The following is a 22,078-nucleotide window of genomic DNA, read 5'->3' on the forward strand; positions in this document are numbered from 1 at the left end:
TTCAGTTCAGTCGCTCAGCTGTGTCCGACTCTTTGCGACCCTGTGAATTGCAGCACGCCAGGCCTCCCTGTCCATCACCAACTCCCGGAGTTCACTCAAACTCACGTCCATCCAGTCGGTGAGGCCATCCAGCCATCTCATCCTCTGTCGTCCCCTTTTCCTCCTGCCCCCAATCCCTCCCAGCATCAGAGTCTTTTCCAGTGAGTCAACTCTTCACATGAGGTGGCCAAAGTACTGGGGTTTCAGCTTTAGCATCATTCCTTCCAAAGAACACCCAGGGCTGATCTCCTTTAGAATGGACTGGTTGGATCTCCTTGCAGTCCAAGGGACTCTCAAGAGTCTTCTCCAACACCACAGTTCAAAAGCACACACAGGTATATTGTAGATTCTACATATAAATTATATTCCCTTTATTTGGCCAGTGGTTTGAGGTCTGAAGTGATAAAGCGTAGGGGTCTTAGGGTATAGGATGTGCTGGTATACCTGATCAACCTGTTAGAGGTTATTTCAGTGCCAGGCCCTCTTGAGTAGAAATATTAATAGTTAACACGTTCGTGCATGGATTCATTGATTCATGCAAACAAATATTTCTTGGGGCCCTTCTATGTGCCAGTTCCTGAAAACAGCTATTACAAGCATTTCACTCAGGATAATGTCTTTTTCGTAACCTCCCCACAGCACGCGGCGGTGGAAGACACACACTCCTGCCAGCAGAGGGCGTCCCATCGCCCTCGCGGCGTGATCTGGGCCCACGACGCTTTCAGGCTCCCACGCTCGCTCCCGAGCGCGGCTCCGCCTGCCGCGTCACGTGATGCGGCCGCCGAACCAGAGCGGCCGGTCCCAAACCGAGCTAAATTCGTTGCCAGTGGCCTCTGCGGGTGCCACCACAGAGGCTCATCTGAAGGAGTAGGGAGGCTCGTGGAGCCGATGCTTCCTCTTCCGATTTCAGGTCGGCTCCTGTTCCCTCTCACCTTTCGCCGCTGCCGTCTCCCCGAGTGTTTGCATGAGCGCTCTCGTACGGGGAGGCCCCGGTGACCATGTAGGGAGGGAAGAGCGAGGAAGCTCCGGGAGTGAGGGACGAGGTCAGCGCTGTGTGCACGCCGGCACCCACCACATCCACAGTGCGGGCCGGGGGGCCCCTCGGCCCAGGTGGGACACTCGGGCCTGCAGTAGTGGCCTGGCACGGAGCTCCACGAAATCTCGCGCGGTCTCGCGAGAGTCTAAGTTGAAGGAATATGGCGACGTCTAATCTGTTAAAGGTAAGACCCTCAGTCTGTCTTGGGATTTCTACCCCGGGAGCGGTGGGTTCAGCTCTCGGGGAATGGCTCGGTTCTGGTTCAGTGGCGAAATGGGGGAGTGTTCAGGGGTTGTCTACCGGAAGGGAAGCCGGGGAGGCAGCCGCCGAGGAGTGGAACGCGATTCTCCGGCCTTGGGGTCGAGAGGCCCTGGTTGTCCCTGGTGCCGGTTGCCTGGTGTATGAAAGGCCCGGCCGAGGGCTGACGGCGGGCAGTGGTCTCAAGGGGCCAGCGCTGGCTCGGGACCCCGGAAGAAAGGTGGTGCAGCGTCCTGACGGATCGGTCAGTTAGTGTCCTTAGGGTCTCAGTTTCTTCTGAAGCGGGAGTCTTGAGACGCATTAAAAAAAAAAAAAAAAAGAAAGAAAGAAAATCCCAGAAAATGTTGCTAACAGGTTTTAAGGACTTGGACCCCCACCTCCTCAGTTTCTCTTCTCATTCTGTCTGCGCGGAATTCCAAGTCAGACGGCAGCGCCTGAAGCCCCAACTCCCTCCCTTAACTGCGGGCTACACCTCCCCTTCTGTTCTTCCTTTCTTGAGTTCGTATGTTTACCCTTTTTAACTTCGGAAACTGTTCCTCAACCCCATTACAGCACGCAACCAGATGACTACAGTGGAAGCACTGCCGTTGTCTTAGGGCTTAGGAAAGTTGCCTTATCAAAGACAACCGTTAAAGTTAGTTTTATGTATTTGGGATAGCAAGGGGGATTAGGCCTAGAGAAGCGGATTCTTTACCATCAGTTACGAAGTTGAGAGGAGAAGGAGGAAGACATGACACTAGTTTCGTCTGTGGTATGTTTGTAGTAGGCAATACTTTATACCTTAAAAGTACCACTGAAATGGGGGTAGTGGATGAACTACTTCTCCCTCAAAAACCCTGTCAGTTAGGCCTTCAGACAGTGTTGATAGAGAATAGAAAATATATTAAAACTTACTGTAACCTCACTCTTGTCTTCTTTAGACTACTGATACTAACTGTATTAGTCCCTCTAATTTTACTAATTTTAGAGGCAGCGTGTCTTCTTTTGGAGAAGGGAATGGCAACCCACTCCAGTGTTCTTGCCTGGAGAATGCTATGGATAGAGGAGCCTGGTCGGCTACAGTTCAGAGGGTCACAGAGTGACACGACTGAGCAACTAACAAACATATATACACCGCCCCGCCCCGCCCCTCCCCTCCTACCCAACCCCGCGTCTTCTTTTAAAAGAGGGAGGGACCTAGAACTAGACCTAATTTCTGCTACATAGAATTTCTGCTCCATGACTTTGGGCAAGTTTCTCTCCGTTCCTGAGTTTCCTCATCAATATAGTGAAATTATCAATAGCACTTACTTCATAGGAACTTTGTGAAGATTGAGTTAGTATATATATAATCTTAAAACAGCGACTGGATCTTAACTGGCATGCAATACACATAAATTGCTACAGTTACTACTGCTGTTTCTCTAAGAAGACAAGTTCATGGGAGTTGAGTAACTCACTTCTTTTATAGCAGTATAGCAAAGTTCTAATATATTAATTAAGAAAGAAAACTTAAACTTGCAAAGACTCCTGTTAATGTATCCATGCATTTACATAACCAATAGTGTATGTTATTAATTGAAATGTGTTTAAGAAGTAATTGTGAATTTTTGACTTATTGATAATATGGATGTAAAGCAAAGTCTTTTTTCCTCCCAGATTTGTGTCTCAGAAAAGAGTGAGTCACTTTATTCTACTCCATACAAAGCCTTACAAAGCATTGTTTGGAGGAGATAAAAGTCTGAAGCTCCTTCCTTCAATACTCTTAAGTCGTTACCTTGTAGAGATTATGAATCTGTATGTATAGCACACACCCACCTATAAACTGAAAACACCTGAATGTATAGAAATAGGTGCTTAAGACTTAGGTTTAAAAGATCATAATTCGAGCAGTTCTGTAACTCAACTTTTATAAATAAAAGGAAAGTGATAATGTTTTGACAAAACTGGTAAAAGTCAGTCTCTAGTGAATACGAAAAGATGACAGATACACTGGAAAATATTCAATAAAATTATTTAATGAGATATTGAAAAGGGGGTAAAAGAATTTCTCAATATTTTATGTAGTATGTGATTTTTAAATACATACAACTAACAGTGGATATTATAAGTAGACATTTGATTCTTTTATCTGTATCACCAAAAGTTTCCTTATTTACATTGGTCAGAAAAGTTTTTTTTCCTTTTTTTCTCTCCTCATTGAAGTGTGTGGATGGGGGGGGATGGCAGGGGTTGTCTTGTATTTATGCCTTTAGAAATAGTTAATGAAAAAGTAGGAAGTTTGTCTTGGAGAAATGGCAGGGAGACCCTTACCAGAATTCATAGGGTCATTTGAATTAAAGTCTGGAGGAGGTTGAGGGGAAGGGATGGACTGGGAGTTTGGGATTAGCAGATGCAAACTACTGTATATATAGAAAATAGAACGGATAAACAACAAGGTGCTACTTACTGTATAGCACAAGGAACTATATTTAATATCCTGTGATAAACCACAGTGGAAAAGAACATTGGAAAGATTGTATATATTTATGTGTGTGTGTGTAAACTGAAGCACTTTGCTATAAAGCAGAAATTAACAGCATTGTAAATCAACTGTACTTCAATTAATATATAAATAGATCAGTAAATAAATTCAAGTTTGGTAATACCTTGAATAGTCATAGATCTGGCTAGGGAATGGCCAAGTTAGCCTCATTTCCTTTTTTGACAGGTTTAATAGGCTGGTTCACTACACAGATGCCTTGGACATGGTGCAAATCAGAGCATATTTGACAGAATAACCATGTCTTATGCGGTTCATGGGGTCGCAAAGAGTCAGACACGACTGAGTGACTGAACTGAACTGATGGTCAAAATTGAGAAGTGTGGCCTAGAAGAGAATACATTTAGAATTTGACTATTGGGTAAACAGCTGTATCTGAAGAATGATGAGTAATGTCATCAACCCTGAAGGGAGGCCTTTAGTGTTCTGCTGAAAAATAATGCCCTCTTCCTGTGTACCAGTAAGAAGTTAAGTATATTGAATTTGTGGATGAAGAGTTTGGAGGGATAGCTAATATGTTTTGAAAGATAACATGATTCAGAACTTTGTTAAGAAACTTAAAAGTAAAAACCTAATGCAATAGAAACCACCACCTTTTTTCATATTGGAATTTGATTGTATTAATAATGTATTCACTGAAGCAAGTTTTGGATACACAAAGATTTTGTGTTGTGTATTTTGACATATGCAATTACCAGTTGCTTATGGGCTTGCCTGGTGGCTCAGACAGTAAAGCGTCTGTCTACAATGCAGGAGACCTGGGTTCGATCCCTGGGTTGGGAAGATTCTCTGGAGAAGGAAATGGCAACCCACAGTACTCTTGCTTAGAAAATCCCACGGATAGAGGAGCCTGCTGTCCATAGGGTTGCAAAGAGTTGGACACAACTGAGTAACTTCACTTTTTATGGGCTTGCCAGGTGGCTCAGTGGTAAAGAATCCGCCTGCCAATGCAGAAGACACAAGTGCCTTGTGTTCAGTCCCTGCATCAGGAAGATACCCTGGAGGAGGAAATAGCAACCCATTCCAATGTTATTGCCTGAACAATCCCATGGACAGAAGAGCCTGGTGGGCTACAGTCCATGTGGTCACAAAGAGTCGGAACTGACTGAAGCAACTGGGCATGCATCATGCATCTTACTCCAAATAGCCATTCAAATATTTTTTGTTGAATCTAACCCTATTCAGTTCTTAGCACCTTATCTAGCTATTTGAGTGGCCTTAACTTCCTTGGTCAATATCACAACGTTTTCTAGTTTCCCCTATGTTCTCCTCTTTTCCAAGGCACCTGCTCCATTGCCTCCTTCTGCTTGTTCTTATTCAGCTTACATTTTCCCACCAGGACTTAGCAGCCAGTCCCCTGTTATTTTGTTTCAGTCTTCTTTATCCTCACCTCTCTTGTGTTTTTCACCGACCTCCCTTCACTCCTTTCCCAATGTAATTATTTCTTGGGCTTTAATCTCCATCATTTCTCTATTTTTGTACCTTCCTCCCCACCCTCCCCACCCCCCTGCAAGTCTTAACTCCCATGATTTCACTATTTTTATCTCTTAACTCTGATCTGAGAGCTAGGCCAGAGCACAGTGCTGACTGTATCAGTTTCCTGCTCATATACCTTTGATAGTTCACATTCTTTGAGATCTTTCTAGTGAGGTCTTCTCCCTAATATCTCTCTCCTTCTCCTTCCCCTCTCTCCCCCTTCCTCCCACATGTGCATGAGCTTGCAGGGGCACACACATACACATACATTCCTTCCCTCCCTCCTTGCTGTTTACTTTTTGGTTTATTATTGTACCAGAGTCTTCAAGAATTTTTATGTTTGCTGTTCCTTGTGTTAGGAATATCCACCCCCCACCCCCCAACCTGTTAAAATCCTATTTAGGTCATCAAGACTCAGCCCAGATAGCTCCTTTTTTCTGAAAGCGCTCATTTGGAATTAGTTGTTGCCTACTCTGCACGACCATAGCGCTGCATCAGTATCTTCAAGTACTTACGTTTTGCCTTTTATGTTAGTTACAGGATCTGTTTGTGTATCTTAACTCCCTTTCTGGATTGTAAGCACTATTAGTTTAGGGACTTTATAATTTGTTGATGCTTTAACCATTTAATGTGGTGATTATTCATGGTTCATTTCAGTTCAGTTGTGTCTGACTCTTTGCGACTCCATGGACTGCAGCACACCAGGCCTCCCTGTCTATCACCACACCCGGAGTTTACTCAAACTCATGTCCATTGAGTCGGTGATGCCATCCAACCATCTCATCCTCTGTCATCCCTTCCTCCTCTCACCTTCAATCTTTCCCAGCCTCAGGGTCTTTTCAAATGAGTTAGCTCTTTGCATCAGGTGGCCAAAGTATTGGAGTTTCAGCTTCAGAATCAGTCCTTCCAATGAATATTCAGGACTGATTTCCTTTAGGATGGACTGGTTGGATCTCCTTGCAGTCCCAGGGACTCTCAAGAGTCTTTTCCAACACCATAGTTCAAAAGTATCAATTCTTTGGCGCTCAGCTTTCTTTAGGAGAAGGCAATGGCATCCCACTCCAGTACTGTTGCCTGGAAAATCCCATGGATGGAGGAACCTGGTGGGCTGCAGCCCATGGGGTCGCTGAGGGTCGGACACGACTGAGCGACTTCACTTTCATGCACTGGAGAAGAAAATGGCAACCCACTCCAGTGTTCTTGCTTGGAGAATCCCAGGGGCGGAGGAGCCTGGTGGGCTGCCGTCTATGGGGTTGCACAGAGTCGGACATGACTGAAGCGACTTAGCAGCAGTAGCAGCAGCAGCTTTCTTTATAGTCCAACTCTAACATCCAAACATGACCAGTGGAAAAACCATAGCCTTGACCTTTGTTGACAAAGTAATGTCTCTGCTTTATAATATGCTGCCTAGGTTGGTCATAACTTTCCTTCCAAGGAGTAAGCGTCGTTTTATTTCATGGCTGCAGTCACCATCTGCAGTGATTTTGGAGCCCAGAAAAATAAAGTCTTCCACTGTTTCCTCATCTATTTGCCAGGAAGTGATGGGACTGGATGCCATGATCTTAATTTTCTGAATGTTAAGCTTTAAGCCAACTTACTCATGGTAGGTGCTCCATAAGTGAGTGATAGTTGACTGAAAAGAGAAGTCCAGTGCAGTATCCATGCATTGTAGATGCTCAGTAAATGAGCGTTGGTTGCTTAAAGGGAGGAATTTCTGGCTTTATTTCCTCCTAGTTAGATCTAGAGAGAAGGGGAGAAAAAGGAGTAAAAGTGTAAAAGCAGCCCACAAGACAGTCCAAACTTACAAGTGAAATGTGAAGCACTACTTTTCTCAGTGGAAACTGTTTTACTCTTTGAGAGGAAAGAAAATGGAAATACAAAGGAGTGGTTCAAAGTGTGTATAGAATTAATTTTTATTAAAATAACTTTATGGACTCATGTGCAAGGCACCAGGATATAAAGATAATGGAAAACAATGTCCATGGTCTTAGGGAATTAACCAGATATTAAAGGTTTTAAGGCAAGAACTTTAGAAGTGTTACTGTGTGTTGGATTGGTCTCTCATAGACAGAGGGGATCACTTCTGGAGTGATGATCAATAAAAGTTTTATTTAGAAAGCATTGGAACTGGATTTTGAAGAAAGGTAGACCTTTTGTTGGTGATGATCAGGGGAAACTTTGGTAGAACATGCTTGGCAAAGAATATGAGTGTGATACCCAGATTTGAATAATGTCAGTGAATGTGATTAAGATACACAACTGGAATTATTTTTTAATGTTTATTTAAACATAAACGAGCCTTATTTAGAATCTAACTTTTCATTGGGTTGATGGAAATTGCCCTTTTGAATGAGCATCTAAGGGGAATGTGATCCTTAGGGCTACTGTCCTTCACTCCAGTGGCCTGACCTAGAGACCTGGTTACATTTGACACTCACAGCTGAGGGAGAAAACCAATTCAAGGGCACATATATTGGCCAAGGGTAGGGGTGGGAGTGGGAATAGAAGACTAAATCATATTATATGTGATACTTACTATAAAACTGATTATAAGTGTGCAAATCTTTCATGTTTTGTGAAAATAAGTGAGTGAGCAGTTACCATAATCTGGAGGTGATATATTACTTAAAGCTACTCACGGGAAATGACAGTTTAAGATAACCTGTGAGAGATCCATCATTTATCAATGGATTAGAAGAGGGGAATTTTAGGTTGCAGTGAGATTTCAAGAGGATGTTAGGCATCCAGCTGGTGGACAGAGAAAAATGAGACAAAGACAGGTGTTTCTTATTAGGTATTTTGCAAGGGTCCTAATGAATCTAGTTATATTATAGAAAGTCACGGCTCCTGCCTTGGTGTAGTGTATACAGTAAGTTCATGCCTAATCAGTTCTGTTCACTTCAGTTCTTGTCTGACTCTTTGTGACCCCATGGCCTGCAGCACTCGAGGCTTCCCATTACCATCTCTGGGAATTTGCTCAGACCCATGTCCATTGAGTTAGTGATGCCATCCAAACCATCTCATCCTCAGTCATCCCCTTCTACTCCTGCCTTCAATTTTTCCCAGCATCAGGGTCTTTTCCAATGCATCAGTTCTGGGTCTGCTTTTTAATATGCTGTCTAGGTTGGTCATAACTTTTCTTCTAAGGAGCGAGCATATTTTAATTTCATGGCTGCAGTCACCATCTGCAGTGATTTTGGAGCCCAAGAAGATAAAATCTGTCCCTGTTTCCGTCGTTTCCCCATCTATTTGCCATGAAATGATGGGACTGGATGCCATGATCTTAGTTTTCTGAATGCTGAGTTTTAAGCCAGTTTTTTTCACTCTCCTCTTTCACTTTCATCAAGAGGCTCTTGATTTACTCTTCACTTTCTTCCATAAGGGTGGTATCATCTGTGTATCTGAAGTTATTTATATTTCTCCCAGCAATCTTGATTCCAGCTTGTGTTTCTTCCAGTCCAGCGTTTCTCATGATGTACTCTACATATAAGTTAAATAAGCAGGGTGATGATATACAGCCTTGCTGTGTATTCCTTGTCCAAATTCCATTCGCAATTTGGAACCAATCCATTGTTCCATGTCTGGTTCTAACTGTTGCTTCTTGACCTGCATACAGATTTCTCAGGAGGCGGGTAAGGTGGTCTGGTATTCCCATCTCTTTAAGAATTTTCCATAGTTTGTTGTGTTCTACACAGTCAAAGGCTTTGGCGTAGTCAGAGTTCTGACAAAACGTAGTCCACTGGAGAAGGGAATGGCAAACCACTTCAGTATTCTTGCCTTGAAAAACCCATGAACAGTATGAAAAGGCAAAAAGATATAGCACTGAAAAGTGAACTCCCCAGGTGGATAGGTGCCCATATGCTACTGGAGAAGAGTGGAGAAATAACTCCAGAAAGAATGAAAGGACAGAGCCAAAGAGAAAACAGTGCCCAGTTGTGGTTGTGACTGGTGCCTGTTAGGCTCTGTAAAGGAACAAGTTACAGCTCAGGTTAAAACATAGGGCATTATACTTGGAGTACATAAAGGTAATATCAAGGATATTTGATCCGTTTAACTGGGCCTGTTCATTCCACAAATACATTAGTGTCCCCTCTCTGTTGGATTCTATTTTAAGTGTCAGTAACACAGTAGTGAATATGATAGACAAGGTCCCAAGTTCTTTGGAGCTTATATTTATAATGTTTAAATACTGACACTAAAGGAATAAGTAACACTTTGGGTGGTTTTTATAGTAATGAGGTCTGTGATAAAAACAGTATAATCAAGAGTGCTCAGAAGATGGTGCCACTATTTTGCTTCCTTATTTACAACAGAAAGTCATTTTTCCTGTAAGTATAGCTTTCAGTTACATTCTATTGAATTATTTTTCCCTGCTATTTGATGACATTTCAGCCAGATCCCAGAGCTTTCTGTTTTTTTTTTTTCCCAAGTACTGTTTAGGGAATTCCCTGGTGGTCCAGTGGTGGGGGGGCAGTGCTGGGTTTGACACCTGGTCAGAGAACTAAGATCCCATAAGACAAGTAATGTGGGCAAAAAAAAAAAGTACTGTTTAGTTGGAATTAAAATTTCATTCTCATAGCTAATCAAAGTAGCTGTTTTACTGGCTTTAGATCTTGGCTCTGGATTTGCAGAAAGGAAGAGGGAAGGGCATTTTCCTTCGGGTGGCTTGCGAAGGCCTCTCTGAGGTGACACTGACCCTGAGACCTGAATGATCTGCTTTCTAGGCAAAGGTCTGAGGCGCGGTGGTGAGCTTGGCATATTTGAGTAACATCTTTAAAAGGGTGATGTGGCTGGAACATAGTGAGAATTGCTAGTATTCAAATACGTACTGTAGTTTTGTGGTTCTTTTGGTTAATGAGGATTGCAAATGTGGTTTCAGATCACATAACTGAGAGCAATAGTGGCTTGTAAACGTTATGGGAACCCACACATTCAAATAGCTAGCCTCATAATTTACACAAAAACCCTAAAATATACAGATTTGTTTCCTTTTGAAAGTTATTAGAAGGCCATCATTGGATATAATCCACATTCAATAAACTGGGAACTTTTTTTTTTTGGCCACACTGTGTGGCATACAGGATCTTAGTTTCCTGACCTGGGATCAAATCCATGGCCTTTTACAGTGGAAGCAGCGAGTCCTAACCACTGGGCCGCCAAGGAATTCTAAACTAGGAACTTCAAAGAGGGAACAAATACAAACATTAAACAACTAAGCTCCTTGTATTGTGGTAAAAATGTTATAGGCGTGAAAGAATACAGGTGACAAAAAATAATTGCCATCAGTTGTGTGACTGTTATTTCTTGTCTTGCCTTGCTTACAACTTCTCCTTAACTTTTCTTATATTTTTGTCATCCATGAAGATGTAGCAAGAAGATCTATAGCAATAATAATTACATTCTTTGTTTCCTTCTAAATATGCAACATTTGACATCATTATAAAATATTGTTGTGATATTGTTTGCACAATTTGGTAGGGGTATGTATGTTTTGTCTTATATGTTGTATTAGGATTTTTGGACATTTTCAGGGCAAACTAATAGGTCAGTGTTTGGATTATTTTATTGGAAAGTAAGTGAGTAATTTAAAAATGACTCTGTTGGGATTTCCCTGGTGATCCAGTGACTAAGACTGTGCTCCCAGTACAGGGGGCTTGAATTCAGTCCAATCCCGTATGCTACAGCTAAGAGTTCGCATGCTACAGCTAAGGAACCTGAATGCCACAACGAAGATGGAAGATCCTGTGTGCCGCAACTAAAAACCTCGCATAGCCAACTAGATTTTGTTTTAAATGACTCTGTTACTTTTAAAACATTTTGCAAGCCAGCGGGTTTTCTTTTTTTCTTGTGTTTACTGAAGCACTCCTACTTCTTAGCATGATACAAATTTTATATTTGTGTATAAGCAGTTACACATCAACTCTTTGTTGGGATTAAATAACATGGGATTGTAGTTGAACTCATTGCTTGAAAAAGCAGTTGTGAATTTCAGTGGGAGGTATGCAGATTTTTAAAGCAATGATATATTCTAGACAGATCTTTAAAGCATCTTTCATTTCTGACCTGTAACACCTCCACCCACTACAGGGCATTACAAAAATTTATTTTTTCTGTAATTTATTTTCTGATGCTTGCTTGTTTGTTTGAAACAAACAACAGGGCTATAAATATGAGATTGTGGAACTTCATTGTCAGTCTGTTTTAGAACTGATTATTCTACTAGGCAGTATTTTTCAGGTAAAGCTGAATGTATTTAATTTGAGTCTGGGCAGCCAACATGCTGTATTAAGAGATCCTGATTCTTTGTACTGATTAGAGCTGGGAAACGGAGCTGAACCTTTGCTCGCCTGTTTTATTTTTCATCTTTATTTTAGTGTTTTTATTCTCTGTCTTCTAATTGTGAGAAACTTTACATTGATTTTTTTCCCTCCTTAGCCCTCAGAGAGAGATCTTAAGTAAAAAGCAGTTCAGTAATAGATAAGCTTTTATCTTATTTAAAATAAAGAAGGGAGAACACAGAAAAAAAGAACATGAGGAGTTATAACTTCAGCATTTGCTTTTATTGGACAACATCCAAAATGCATCGCCACTTACAAACCTTCCAACTCAAATGCATTATTCTCCTGCCATGTCTTCTGTGATCAGTGATCCCACCAGCCATTCATTAAAGTCAGAGACACTGTACTAGCAAGTGAATTACTTGAGAACCTTTCATTTGTGTGTCCCAGTGACTAGCATAATTCTTCTACAGTAAGCACTCAGATGTTTGTTGAATGAATTGTGTAATAATAAATGATAAAGAACCCCAATAAGTTCAAACTCTTTCATTAGTAGTTATTTTTTCCTCCTTAAAATTAGTTGTTTGGGTTTTTAAAAATACAGGCATCATCAGAATTTGTGTAAACATTTTTTTTTGCCTTTAAAGAAAATCTAAAAGCCTTTTTTCTTTTTTTTGACTCCCCATTTATGGGTCAAAAGAAATGTAAAAGTTTTAAAGGGAAGCATAAGGTGAAGTTTTTCATTTCAGTGGAAAAAAAATTTAAAACTTTTTGGAAAATAATGTCCTATTCCTCCACCAGGTTTAAAGAGAAATATGTCTTTTATGTATTGATGCTTTCACTTTGTGACTTCTAGATAATTGCTACTAAATTTTTATAATCATAGATTTTTTTTTCCTTCAATTTATAAGCCTGATGAGATGAAGCCAAGGGCTGAAGCTGGTCCATAGTTTAGAAGTCCCACCAGTCCTCTTCCAGGAAGGATCCAGGGAGTGTTTAAGAATGTGACAGGACTAAACTGCTTGGACTTGACCCCTTGCTCTGCACTTAGTGCTTGTAACCTGAGGGAAGTGATCTAACCCAATCTCAGGTTGAATTGTGTATAGTTTTCTCACCTCTAAGTGTCACCTAACACATAGGGCAGTTGTAACAATTAAATGAATTAATATTTGTAAGTATTCAGAATCTGACACATGATTAGCAATCAGATATTTAAAGTAAAATCACAGTGATGAGAGTGATCTATATTGAAGTTAAATGATAGAGGCTAAAAATAGCTGAACTCATATTTTTTTCCACAGATCTTAAATATTTGAGCTACCCATGGAAATGTAAAGGAGACTATTTGAAGGTAAAAGGAAACACTCTTTTGTACCACATTTATCACAAATACAAGATTTATTGGCTTGTATAGCCATATGCCTTATATTTGTTTTTTTTATTTATTTGGTTGTGCCAGGTCTTAGTTGTGGCATGAGGGATCTAGATCCCTGAGCAGCGATCAAGCCCAGGTGCCTGCAATTGGGAGTATGGGGTCTTGGCTACTGGACCATCAGGGAAATTTTTTTCATTAGTTTCAAGCATCGTACGTACTCTTACCTTCTTCTGTTTTTCTAACTCAGTCTAGTGCACCTGTTCTGATAATTCAGCTCCACTAGAGTCTCCAACTCACTGATTGTACTTATCGTTTAATGTCTTAAGTCTGTGGGTTTATAGTTTTCACCAAATTAGGAAACATTTTGGCCTTTATTTCTTCAAATATTCTCTGTACCCCAAGATTCTGGTTATATGTAGGTGAGGTCATTTGAGGTTGTCTCACTGCTCACTGATATTCTTTTCATTTTAAATTTTATTTATTTATTGAAGTATAGTTGGTTTACCATGTTGCTTTAGTTACAGGTGATTCAGTTATTCACACACACACACATATTCTTTTTCAGATTCTTTTCCCTTATAGGTTACAAAATATTCAGTATAATTCCTTGTACTATAAAGTAGGTCCTTGTTGGTATCTGTTTTATTTATAGTAAGTATGTATATATTAATCCCAGATTCCTTATTTATCTTCCCTGATACTTGTTTGAAAACATCTTTTGTTTCTGTGATGTTTACACTTTCTACTATCTTCTTATAAATGTGTGGAGTACATGTATAATAGCTGGTTTAACATTACTGTCTACTAAAACTGTCATCCACATCATTTTTGGATCAAGTTCTGTGGTTTGGTTTTTCTCCAGATCGTGGGTTTATATTTCCCTGCTTCTTTGTCTGCTTGATAATTTTTTTTAAACTTTTTTTTTATATCGGAGTAGGTGGCTCAGTGGTAAAGAGTCGCCTGCCAGTGCAGGAGAAACAGGAGATGTAGGTTCAGTCCCTGAGTTGGGAAGATCCCCTGGAGGAAGAAATGGCAACCCACTCCAGTATTCTTGCCTAGACAATTCCATGGACAGAGAAGCCTGGTAGGCTACAGTCCATGCATAGCCAGTTAATGATGTTGTGACAGTTACAGCAGCAAAGGGACTCGGCCATATGTATACATGTATCCATCCCCCCCTAAACTCCCCTCCCATCCGGGCTGCCACATAACATTGACCTGCTTAATTATTTTTCATTGGATTTCAGACATTGTGAGCTTTATGTTTTAGGAACTGGAGTTTTAAAATTTCCTTTAAATATTTTTAGATTTGGCTATGACAAAGTTAAGTTACTTGAAATCAGTTTGGTCTTTCTAAAGCTTGCTTTTACTGAGTTTTGTTAGAGTGGGTCTGAACAACACTGAAGGTAGGGGTACGTTGGTATCATTATAGATGCAGTACTTTTCTGAAGACTGCTGGATACCTAGCATGTTAAGGAGTGTTTCCACTCTGGCTGGTGGAAATGTGACCCATTACTAGGCCTGTGTGGACTCTGGCGATTGTTCTGTTTCTTTCAAACAGTTGTTTCCCCAGGCTCCGATAATTTTCTCACTTACATGTATGGGTCAGTATTTAATAGTCAGAGGCTTGAAGGGACTCCTCTGCACATCTCCAGAGCTCCCTGCTTGTACAGTTCCTTTTTCTGATACTTTGTGCCACATATTTTCACCACTTTGGCCTCCCGAAACTCTGAACTCTGTCTCCTAATCTTAGTAAAACCACCAGGCTATTTGGGTTCCCTCTGCTTATGCTCAGTCCTGAAAACTCTACTCAAAGGTAGCATACTTGGGCATTTGTAAGGCTCACCCCCATTTGTGTACCTTTTCAGGAAATACTGTCCTGTACTGCCCTTTGGCTTTCCAGTCGTTTAGGCAGAAGGGGAAGTCTGGCACTTGTTATTGCATCCTGGTTGGAAGCACAGGTCTCTGTCTTTCATCATCTTGTCCTTTCTCTTCCGCTTACCTTCCCAGCCTAAGTTTTTCATTCAGTAATTATAATCACTCCCCGAAATACACTTTGACCCCTTTACTTCTCTCCTGTTTCACTGGGGAAACCACACCCGGGTTCAATCCGTCTCTTCACCTTTCAGTGCCAGCTTCTATGCAGTTGAATGTTGCAGGAGAAAAAGATCCACATCTGCTACTTTCACTTTAAATTCATAACCACAAACTATAATAGAGCCCAGTCACACTACACTTCCATAGTCATTTATTCTTCCACTTTCCTAGATGTCTATTTCATATATTTCCTGTCAAACCTTTGGCACCTCCCCCATCTTTCAAATTGTGGTGCCGGAAAAGTCTTGAGAGTTCCTTGGACTGCAAGGAGATCAAAACTGTCAATCCTAAAGGAAACCAGCCCTGAATATTCATTGGAAGACTTGCTGAAGCTGAAGCTCCAGTAGTTTGGCCACCTGCTGCAAAGAGCCAACTCATTGGAAAAGACCATGATGCTGGGAAAGATTGAAAGCGAAAGGTGAAGGGGGTGGCAGAGGATGAGATGGTTATATAGCATCACTGACTCAATGGACATGAATTTGAGCAAACTCAGGGAGATAGTAAAGGACAGAGGAGCCTGGCATGCTGCAGTCCATGTGATCGCAAACAGTCAGACACAGTTTAGTGACTGAACAATAAAAAGTCAGTTTACAGAATACTACCCTCTTTATTTTCTTGCCACCTCTCTTGTTGCTTTCTTTTTCCTTTCCTAGTTCTTACTCTTCTCAACTCTTAGTATTAAGTACATAAGGACTCAGGTCTGGTTCTTTATATTTACTCCCTTTGTGATCTCATCAAGTAGCAAATTTTAAAAACTTTCTGCCTTTAAATGTACTCTGATGACTTTCAATTTTATTTGCTGGTCTGATATTTCTTTTAAATTCTAGATTTACTTATTGAGCTGCCTAGTCAACATCTTCAAAGACTGTTTGATAGACATGCCAAATGTAACTGAACTCCTGAGCTTTCCTTCTTAAGCCTGTTATATCTGCAGTCTTTTCCATTTCAATTGATGGCAATGCCATACTTCTTGGACACATCAAATCACAAAACTAAAACAGTTTACTAAAGAGTTTGATGTCCTTCAGTCAAAGGAAAATAATCAGTGGATTAGAATAGTAGAGTTCCTAACAAGCAGTGGAGTACTCTTACTGAAGGATTTTTATGGAGGAGCAAGTTTTATATAACGTTAGAAGAGGCAATACAGAAACAAGGCAGTCAGGGATTTCATTTTGAGGTAAGTGAAAGTGAAAAGTGAAGTCGCTCAGTCGTGTCCGACTTTGCGACCCTGTTCCCGCCAGGCTCCTCTGTCCATGGGATTCTCTAGACAAGAATACTGGAGTGGGTTGCCATTTCCTTCTCCATTTTGAGGTAAGCTGGTGCTTTTTTTAAAGATAAGGTTAGCTAGATAAAGCTGTGTTGAAGGATTGTGATTGGTATTATATTTTCTTGACTATGTGATGTTTACCATATGTGCAGGCTGATTTAGGGTTAGATTTTTGATGTGGTCTGGGCCAGTAGGGTGGCCTCCCATTTTGTGGGTCCCAGTATACAAATTTATCAGGCAAAAACCTGAGACATGCTTTATTTCTTTCTCTCATCTCAGATACCTGTGGTCAGGAAATCTTGTTAGCACTACCTTTAAAACAGATACAAATTTAACTGCTACTCCCCACCTCCCTTGCTGCCACCCTGGTCTGTATCACTGATATTTCTAACTTTGCCTCCTATACACAGCTGTAACACTTGCCCCTTATAATGTATTCTCAACATAGCAATCAGGAGATTTAAAACTATAAATCAATTCATGTCACTTCTTGCTCCGAATCTTTAATGGTTCCCCATCTCACTTACAAAAGAAGCCAAACTTTTTACAATGGCCTTCAAGACCCTATAAGATCCAGCTCTGTGTTGCTTCTCTGACCTCATCCACTCTCTCCTCTGTCCTTACTTTTCTATACCTTGAATATATCAGACATGCTTCTACTGTGGGATCTTTGCAATGGTTGCTTTCTCTGCCTGGAAAATTCTTCTAGTTATCCCCCATTGGCTTCTCCATGACCCATCTGTGTGTTTGAGAAGAAGAGTGAATTCTGAGGGAATTAGTTGTGTTGTAAGAAAAGAAGGATAGAGGGACTGGGTTTTGGCAAAATGTTGAAATCCTGTTGTGTAAAAGAGCCAGTACGTGAGAGAATCCTACACTTAATAGCTATTCTGAGTGTAATGAAAGAATTAAAGCAGAATAGACTTGCAGCACATCAGTAAAGGTGAGGCAGCCTTTAGTAAGCCATTGGAAACATTCATAAATCAGAGTTCGTAGTTGGAAGGTGTCTTTGCTTATTAATCGGAAAAGGCAATGGCAACCCACTCCAGTACTCTTGCCTGGAAAATCCCATGGACGGAGTAGCCTGGAAGGCTGCAGTCCATGGGGTCGCTGAGGGTCAGACACGACTGAGCGACTTCACTTTCACTTTTCACTTTCCTGCATTGGAGAAGGAAATGGTAACCCACTCCAGTGTTCTTGCCTGGAGAATCCCAGGGACGGGGGAGCCTGGTGGGCTGCCGTCTATGGGGTCGCACAGAGTCGAACACAACTGAAGTGACTTAGCAGTAGCAGTTGCTTATTAATATCTTTCATAGATAGTAGGTTTGGTGTCTGACATTTAGCTATGATTTAATGATGTGCTCTTCAGTTTGACAGAGAATAGGTCAAGGAACTACTTGAGCATCGTTTTTGGAATCTACTATAAAAAGCTTCCCTGGTGGCGCAGAGGTTAAAGCATCTGCCTGGAATGCAGGAGACCCGGGTTCGATCCCTGAGTCGGGAAGATCCCCTGGAGAAGGAAATGGCAGCCCACTCCAGTACTCTTGCTTGGAGAATCCCATGGGGGAGGAGCCTGGTGGGCTACAGTCCATGGGGTCGCAAAGAGTCGGACATGACTGAGCGACTTCACTCACTCACTCATAAAAGCTTGATAGAAAATTCAATTATTTAATTCCTCCTTTAACTGAGTATTAGAGGAAAATTTTTCTGTAGTTAATCTTGTATGTTTCATCAAATAGGAGACTGTTTCCTGTCTTTTTGATGATAGATTTTCCTGTCGTTTTGCCATAGCTGATAGGTTTCAGAGCCTAACCAGTGTTTATCTCAGATACCTGTTTAGTCTTTTGTACCTTTTTGATTTTTAATTGCAGGATTTATACTATGTTTCATTTTATCAGTTGGTAGAATTGCCTATGGAAATAGACTTAGTTGACATTATAAAATACTCTTTTTTTAAGAGGGTATTATGAGTCTTCATGTCATAGTCAAGAAAAGATTTACATGTCCTTTCTGTGGTTCTTCCATATTTGTTCATTTGCCTACCCTTCCCTCAGAGGGAAGAGTAAATGAAGAAGATGGTTATAGGAAACTAATAACAGAAAAAATGAAGCCGGCCATAAGATTAGTTCACAAAATATATACCATAGCATCACAAATCTGACTGAATTTCTCATTAACCAGTACTAAGAAGAGCAAAGTTACCTACATGATTCGCTTAAGTCCATAAGGTAAAAACAAAGTAGTTGTTCAGGGAAGCACAGCTAATCCCAGTACTAATTTTTTAGTATCTCCTGGGTCTTCATAAGAAGATTATTTTGTGATAAAAGTAGGTACCTAGGGTGAGACAGTACAGTTACTTTTAGGATCAACTGTGTAGATGTGAGAAGTATCATTTGCTTTCACAAAACTTAAATGTTAGTTAGGAGTTCTTAATCTTCTTGGAGTTATAGACTTTGTAATATTTTTATGTAGTTTTATCATGAATTTGCTAACATGTAAATTCTGAACTCAAGAGATTTCCGATCCAGCAAGTCTATAATAGGTTTTATAAATATTTGTGTAATTACTGCTCTAGGTGATCCTGGTGTAGATTTTTGTTAGACCGTATGTTTAAAAACTGCTTCTGAAATATAATTTCAGGGAGTTCGAAGATTCCATTCAGTGCATGGATCTTATCTGATACAAGGGAGCAACATTCTCAACAAATGTATAGTAAAATCAGTAGTGAAATTCATAAGGGTGTTTGGTGCTGCCATATTAGAAAAGTAATGATTTTTGTTGAAATTTATTGATTAAGCCAAGTCATATGGCCATAGTTAACTTGAAAATGAAAAGTATTCATGACTAACACATATGGAGTGCCGCCCCATTTTAATAATGAATTTTTTCCCCTTAATATTGAACCACTTTCACATTACTGGAATAAACATGTATGATTATGAAGTATTATTTTTTTTGATATGCCACTTAATTTAATTTACTAATATTTTTAAGGGTTTTGCATCTATATTTTTAAATTAGATAGGTCTAGAATTACCATTTCTTGTTCTTGTCTCACAGTTTGGTATCAAGGTTTTATAAGCATTATAAAATGAGATGGGTATCTTTCTGGTTTTTTTTCCTTCCTCAGCTATCAGAGTTTATTTGGATTTTCAGTGTACTTTTTGTGAGGAGTTAGGGCACAGTCTCTAAACACAAGACCACCCTCACTTCTGACACTAGCTGCAAATTTGGGAGGTTCCCAAAATACTGAGACTCAATAATTTGTTAGAGATATTCATAAATCTGTGAAAATGCTCCGTAAGGTCTTACTGAAAACTGTTCTGCTGATGATTATGGTTTATTAAGGGCCTTTTTTCAGCTAAAGGAAGAAACATATAGGTTGGTGTCCAGGAGGGTCAAAAACAGAGCTTCCCTTGTCCTCTCTGGTGTTGTCAGGTCTTCTCTCTTTCCCTCATTAAATGCAGGGCATATAAGTACTGCCAGCCAGAGAAGCTCACACAAACTTCAGTGTCCAAAATTTTTATTAAGGCTTCATCATGTAGGCATTGCTCATGTGGGTAATCTCTGTCTCCACGTTAACCCCAAATCGCAAATGACCCCAAATTGCAATGACCCCAAAATCTCATTTTTGGTATTTCTGGATTGACCAGCTCCCACCCTAAAACTATATGGGTTTACCAGTCCCCTCCCTAAATCACATTGTTAGATTATCCAGTATGACCCAAGGCCCCCAGGGACTCTCTTATCACAACATTCCCAGGACTCAGGGATACTGCTTACTGGAAGCCAAGGGCAAAGGCCAGACATGCTCTTTGGAGAAGGCTAAATTCTTCACTATACCCTTTCATTTAACTTTTTTTTTTTTCCTCTTACCGTGAGTTCTTCCTGTGATTCCTTGATACCAGATTAAGTTACAGGGATTCCATTATGGAAATCTGATTCTTTTAAATTTCTCTGGTTGTCTCTTATGAGATAAAAATAACCCACTTCTGATTTAACTGCCCTTGAACTACTCTGTCCTTTTTTTTTTTTTTTTTTTTAGAATAAAGGTTCTCTTCAGTTTGAAGACAAATGGGATTTCATGCGTCCAATTGTTCTGAAGCTTTTACGCCAGGAATCTGTTACAAAACAGCAGTGGTTTGATCTGTTTTCGTAAGTAATTGATTCATTCTAACTTTTTGCTAACATAAAGGATATTTTGGTGGCTGTATTCAAATGGAATATTGGCTCCAGATTGGACAGCCTACCTGTTTGAAGTAATTACTGACACTGAAAGTGAAAATGTTAGTCACTCAGTGGAGTTCAACTCTTTGTGAGCTGTAGACTGTAGCCCACCAGGCTCCTCTGTCCATGGATTTCCCAGGCAAGGATACTGGAGTAGGTTGCCATTTCCTTCTCCCGGGATCTTCCCGACCCAGGGATCAAACCTGTGTTTCCTGCCTTGCAGGCAGATTCTTTACTGTCTGAGCCACCAGGGAAGCCCATTACTGGTATTGGGGGTACCCCCAATCACTGAACCATTCCTAGGCTTCCCTGATAGCTCAGCTGGTAAAGAATTCACCTGCAATACAGGAGACCCGGTTCAATTCCTGGTTCGGGAAGATCCCCTGGAGAAGGGAAAGGTTACCCACTCCAGTATTCTGGCCTGCAGAATTCCGTGGATTGTATAGTCTGTGGGGTTGTGAAGAGTTGGACTCGACTAAGTGACTTTCATTCATTAATATTTCATTGTATTTATGAACCACAGCTTCTTTATTCATTCATCTGTCAGTGGACACATCTAGGTTGCTTCTGTTTCCTGGCTAATGTAAATAGTGCTGCTTTGAAGGTTGGGGTACATGTGTCTTTTTGAATTACTATTTTCTCAGGGTATATACCCAGAGTGGGGTGGCTGGGTCATTTGGTGGTGGTTTTATTTTTCCTAGTTTTTAAAGGAATCTCCATACTGTTTTTCATCATGGCTATATCAATTTATATTCCCACAAATGATGTAAGAGGGTTTCCTTCTCTCCACATCCTCTCCAGCACTTACTCTTTGTAGATTTTTTTTTTTATGACGGCCATTCTGACTTATATGAGATGGTACCTCATTGTAATTTAATTTGCATTTCTCTAATAATGAGAGATGTTGAGTATCTTTTCATGTATTTGTTGGCTATCTGTGTATCGTCTTTGGAGAAATGTCTGTTTCAATCTTCCACTTGTTTTTTTGATTAGGTTGTTTGTTTTTCTGATGTTGGCTATGTGAACTACTTGTGTATTTTGGGGATTAAGCTTTTGACAGTTGCTTCTTTTTTGATTATTTTCTCCCATTCTGAGGGTTGTCTTTTCATCTTGTTTAAAGTTTCCTTTGCTGTGCAAAAGCTTTTAAATTTAATTAGGCCCCATTTCTTTATTTTTGTTTTTATTTTCATTACTCTAGGAGGTGGATCAAAGAGGATCATGCTGGAGTTTATGTCAAAGAGTGTTTTCCCTGTAGTTTCCTCTAAGAGTTTTATAGTTTCTGGCCTTACATTTAGGTCTTTAATCTATCTTGAGTTTATTTTTGTGTATGGTATTAAAAAGTGTTCTAATTTCATTCTTTTACGCATAGCTGTCCAGTTTTCCCAGCACTGCTTATTGAAATGGTTGTCTTTTCTCCATTGCCCTCTTTGTCAAAGATAAGGTGTCCATAGATGTGTGGGTTTATCTCGGCTTTGTATCTTGTTCCATTGGTCTATATTTCTGTTTT

At 40.4% G+C, this 22,078-nt stretch overlaps 1 protein-coding gene across 1 annotated transcript in view; it reads left to right on the forward strand.

Moving 5' to 3' along the window:
* The first annotated feature begins 1,235 nt into the window (after window positions 1-1,235).
* Window positions 1,236-22,078, forward strand: part of CUL5 (cullin 5) — a 120,886-nt gene continuing 100,043 nt past the window's right edge. Inside the window, exons 1-2 of the mRNA XM_068988851.1 lie at window positions 1,236-1,577; window positions 20,390-20,499. Of these exons, the coding sequence (XP_068844952.1) occupies window positions 1,236-1,577; window positions 20,390-20,499 (452 nt within the window). The remainder of the gene's footprint in view (window positions 1,578-20,389; window positions 20,500-22,078) is intronic.

Source organism: Capricornis sumatraensis, chromosome 16 (genome assembly GCF_032405125.1).
Source record: "Capricornis sumatraensis isolate serow.1 chromosome 16, serow.2, whole genome shotgun sequence".
Lineage (NCBI taxonomy): Eukaryota > Metazoa > Chordata > Mammalia > Artiodactyla > Bovidae > Capricornis > Capricornis sumatraensis.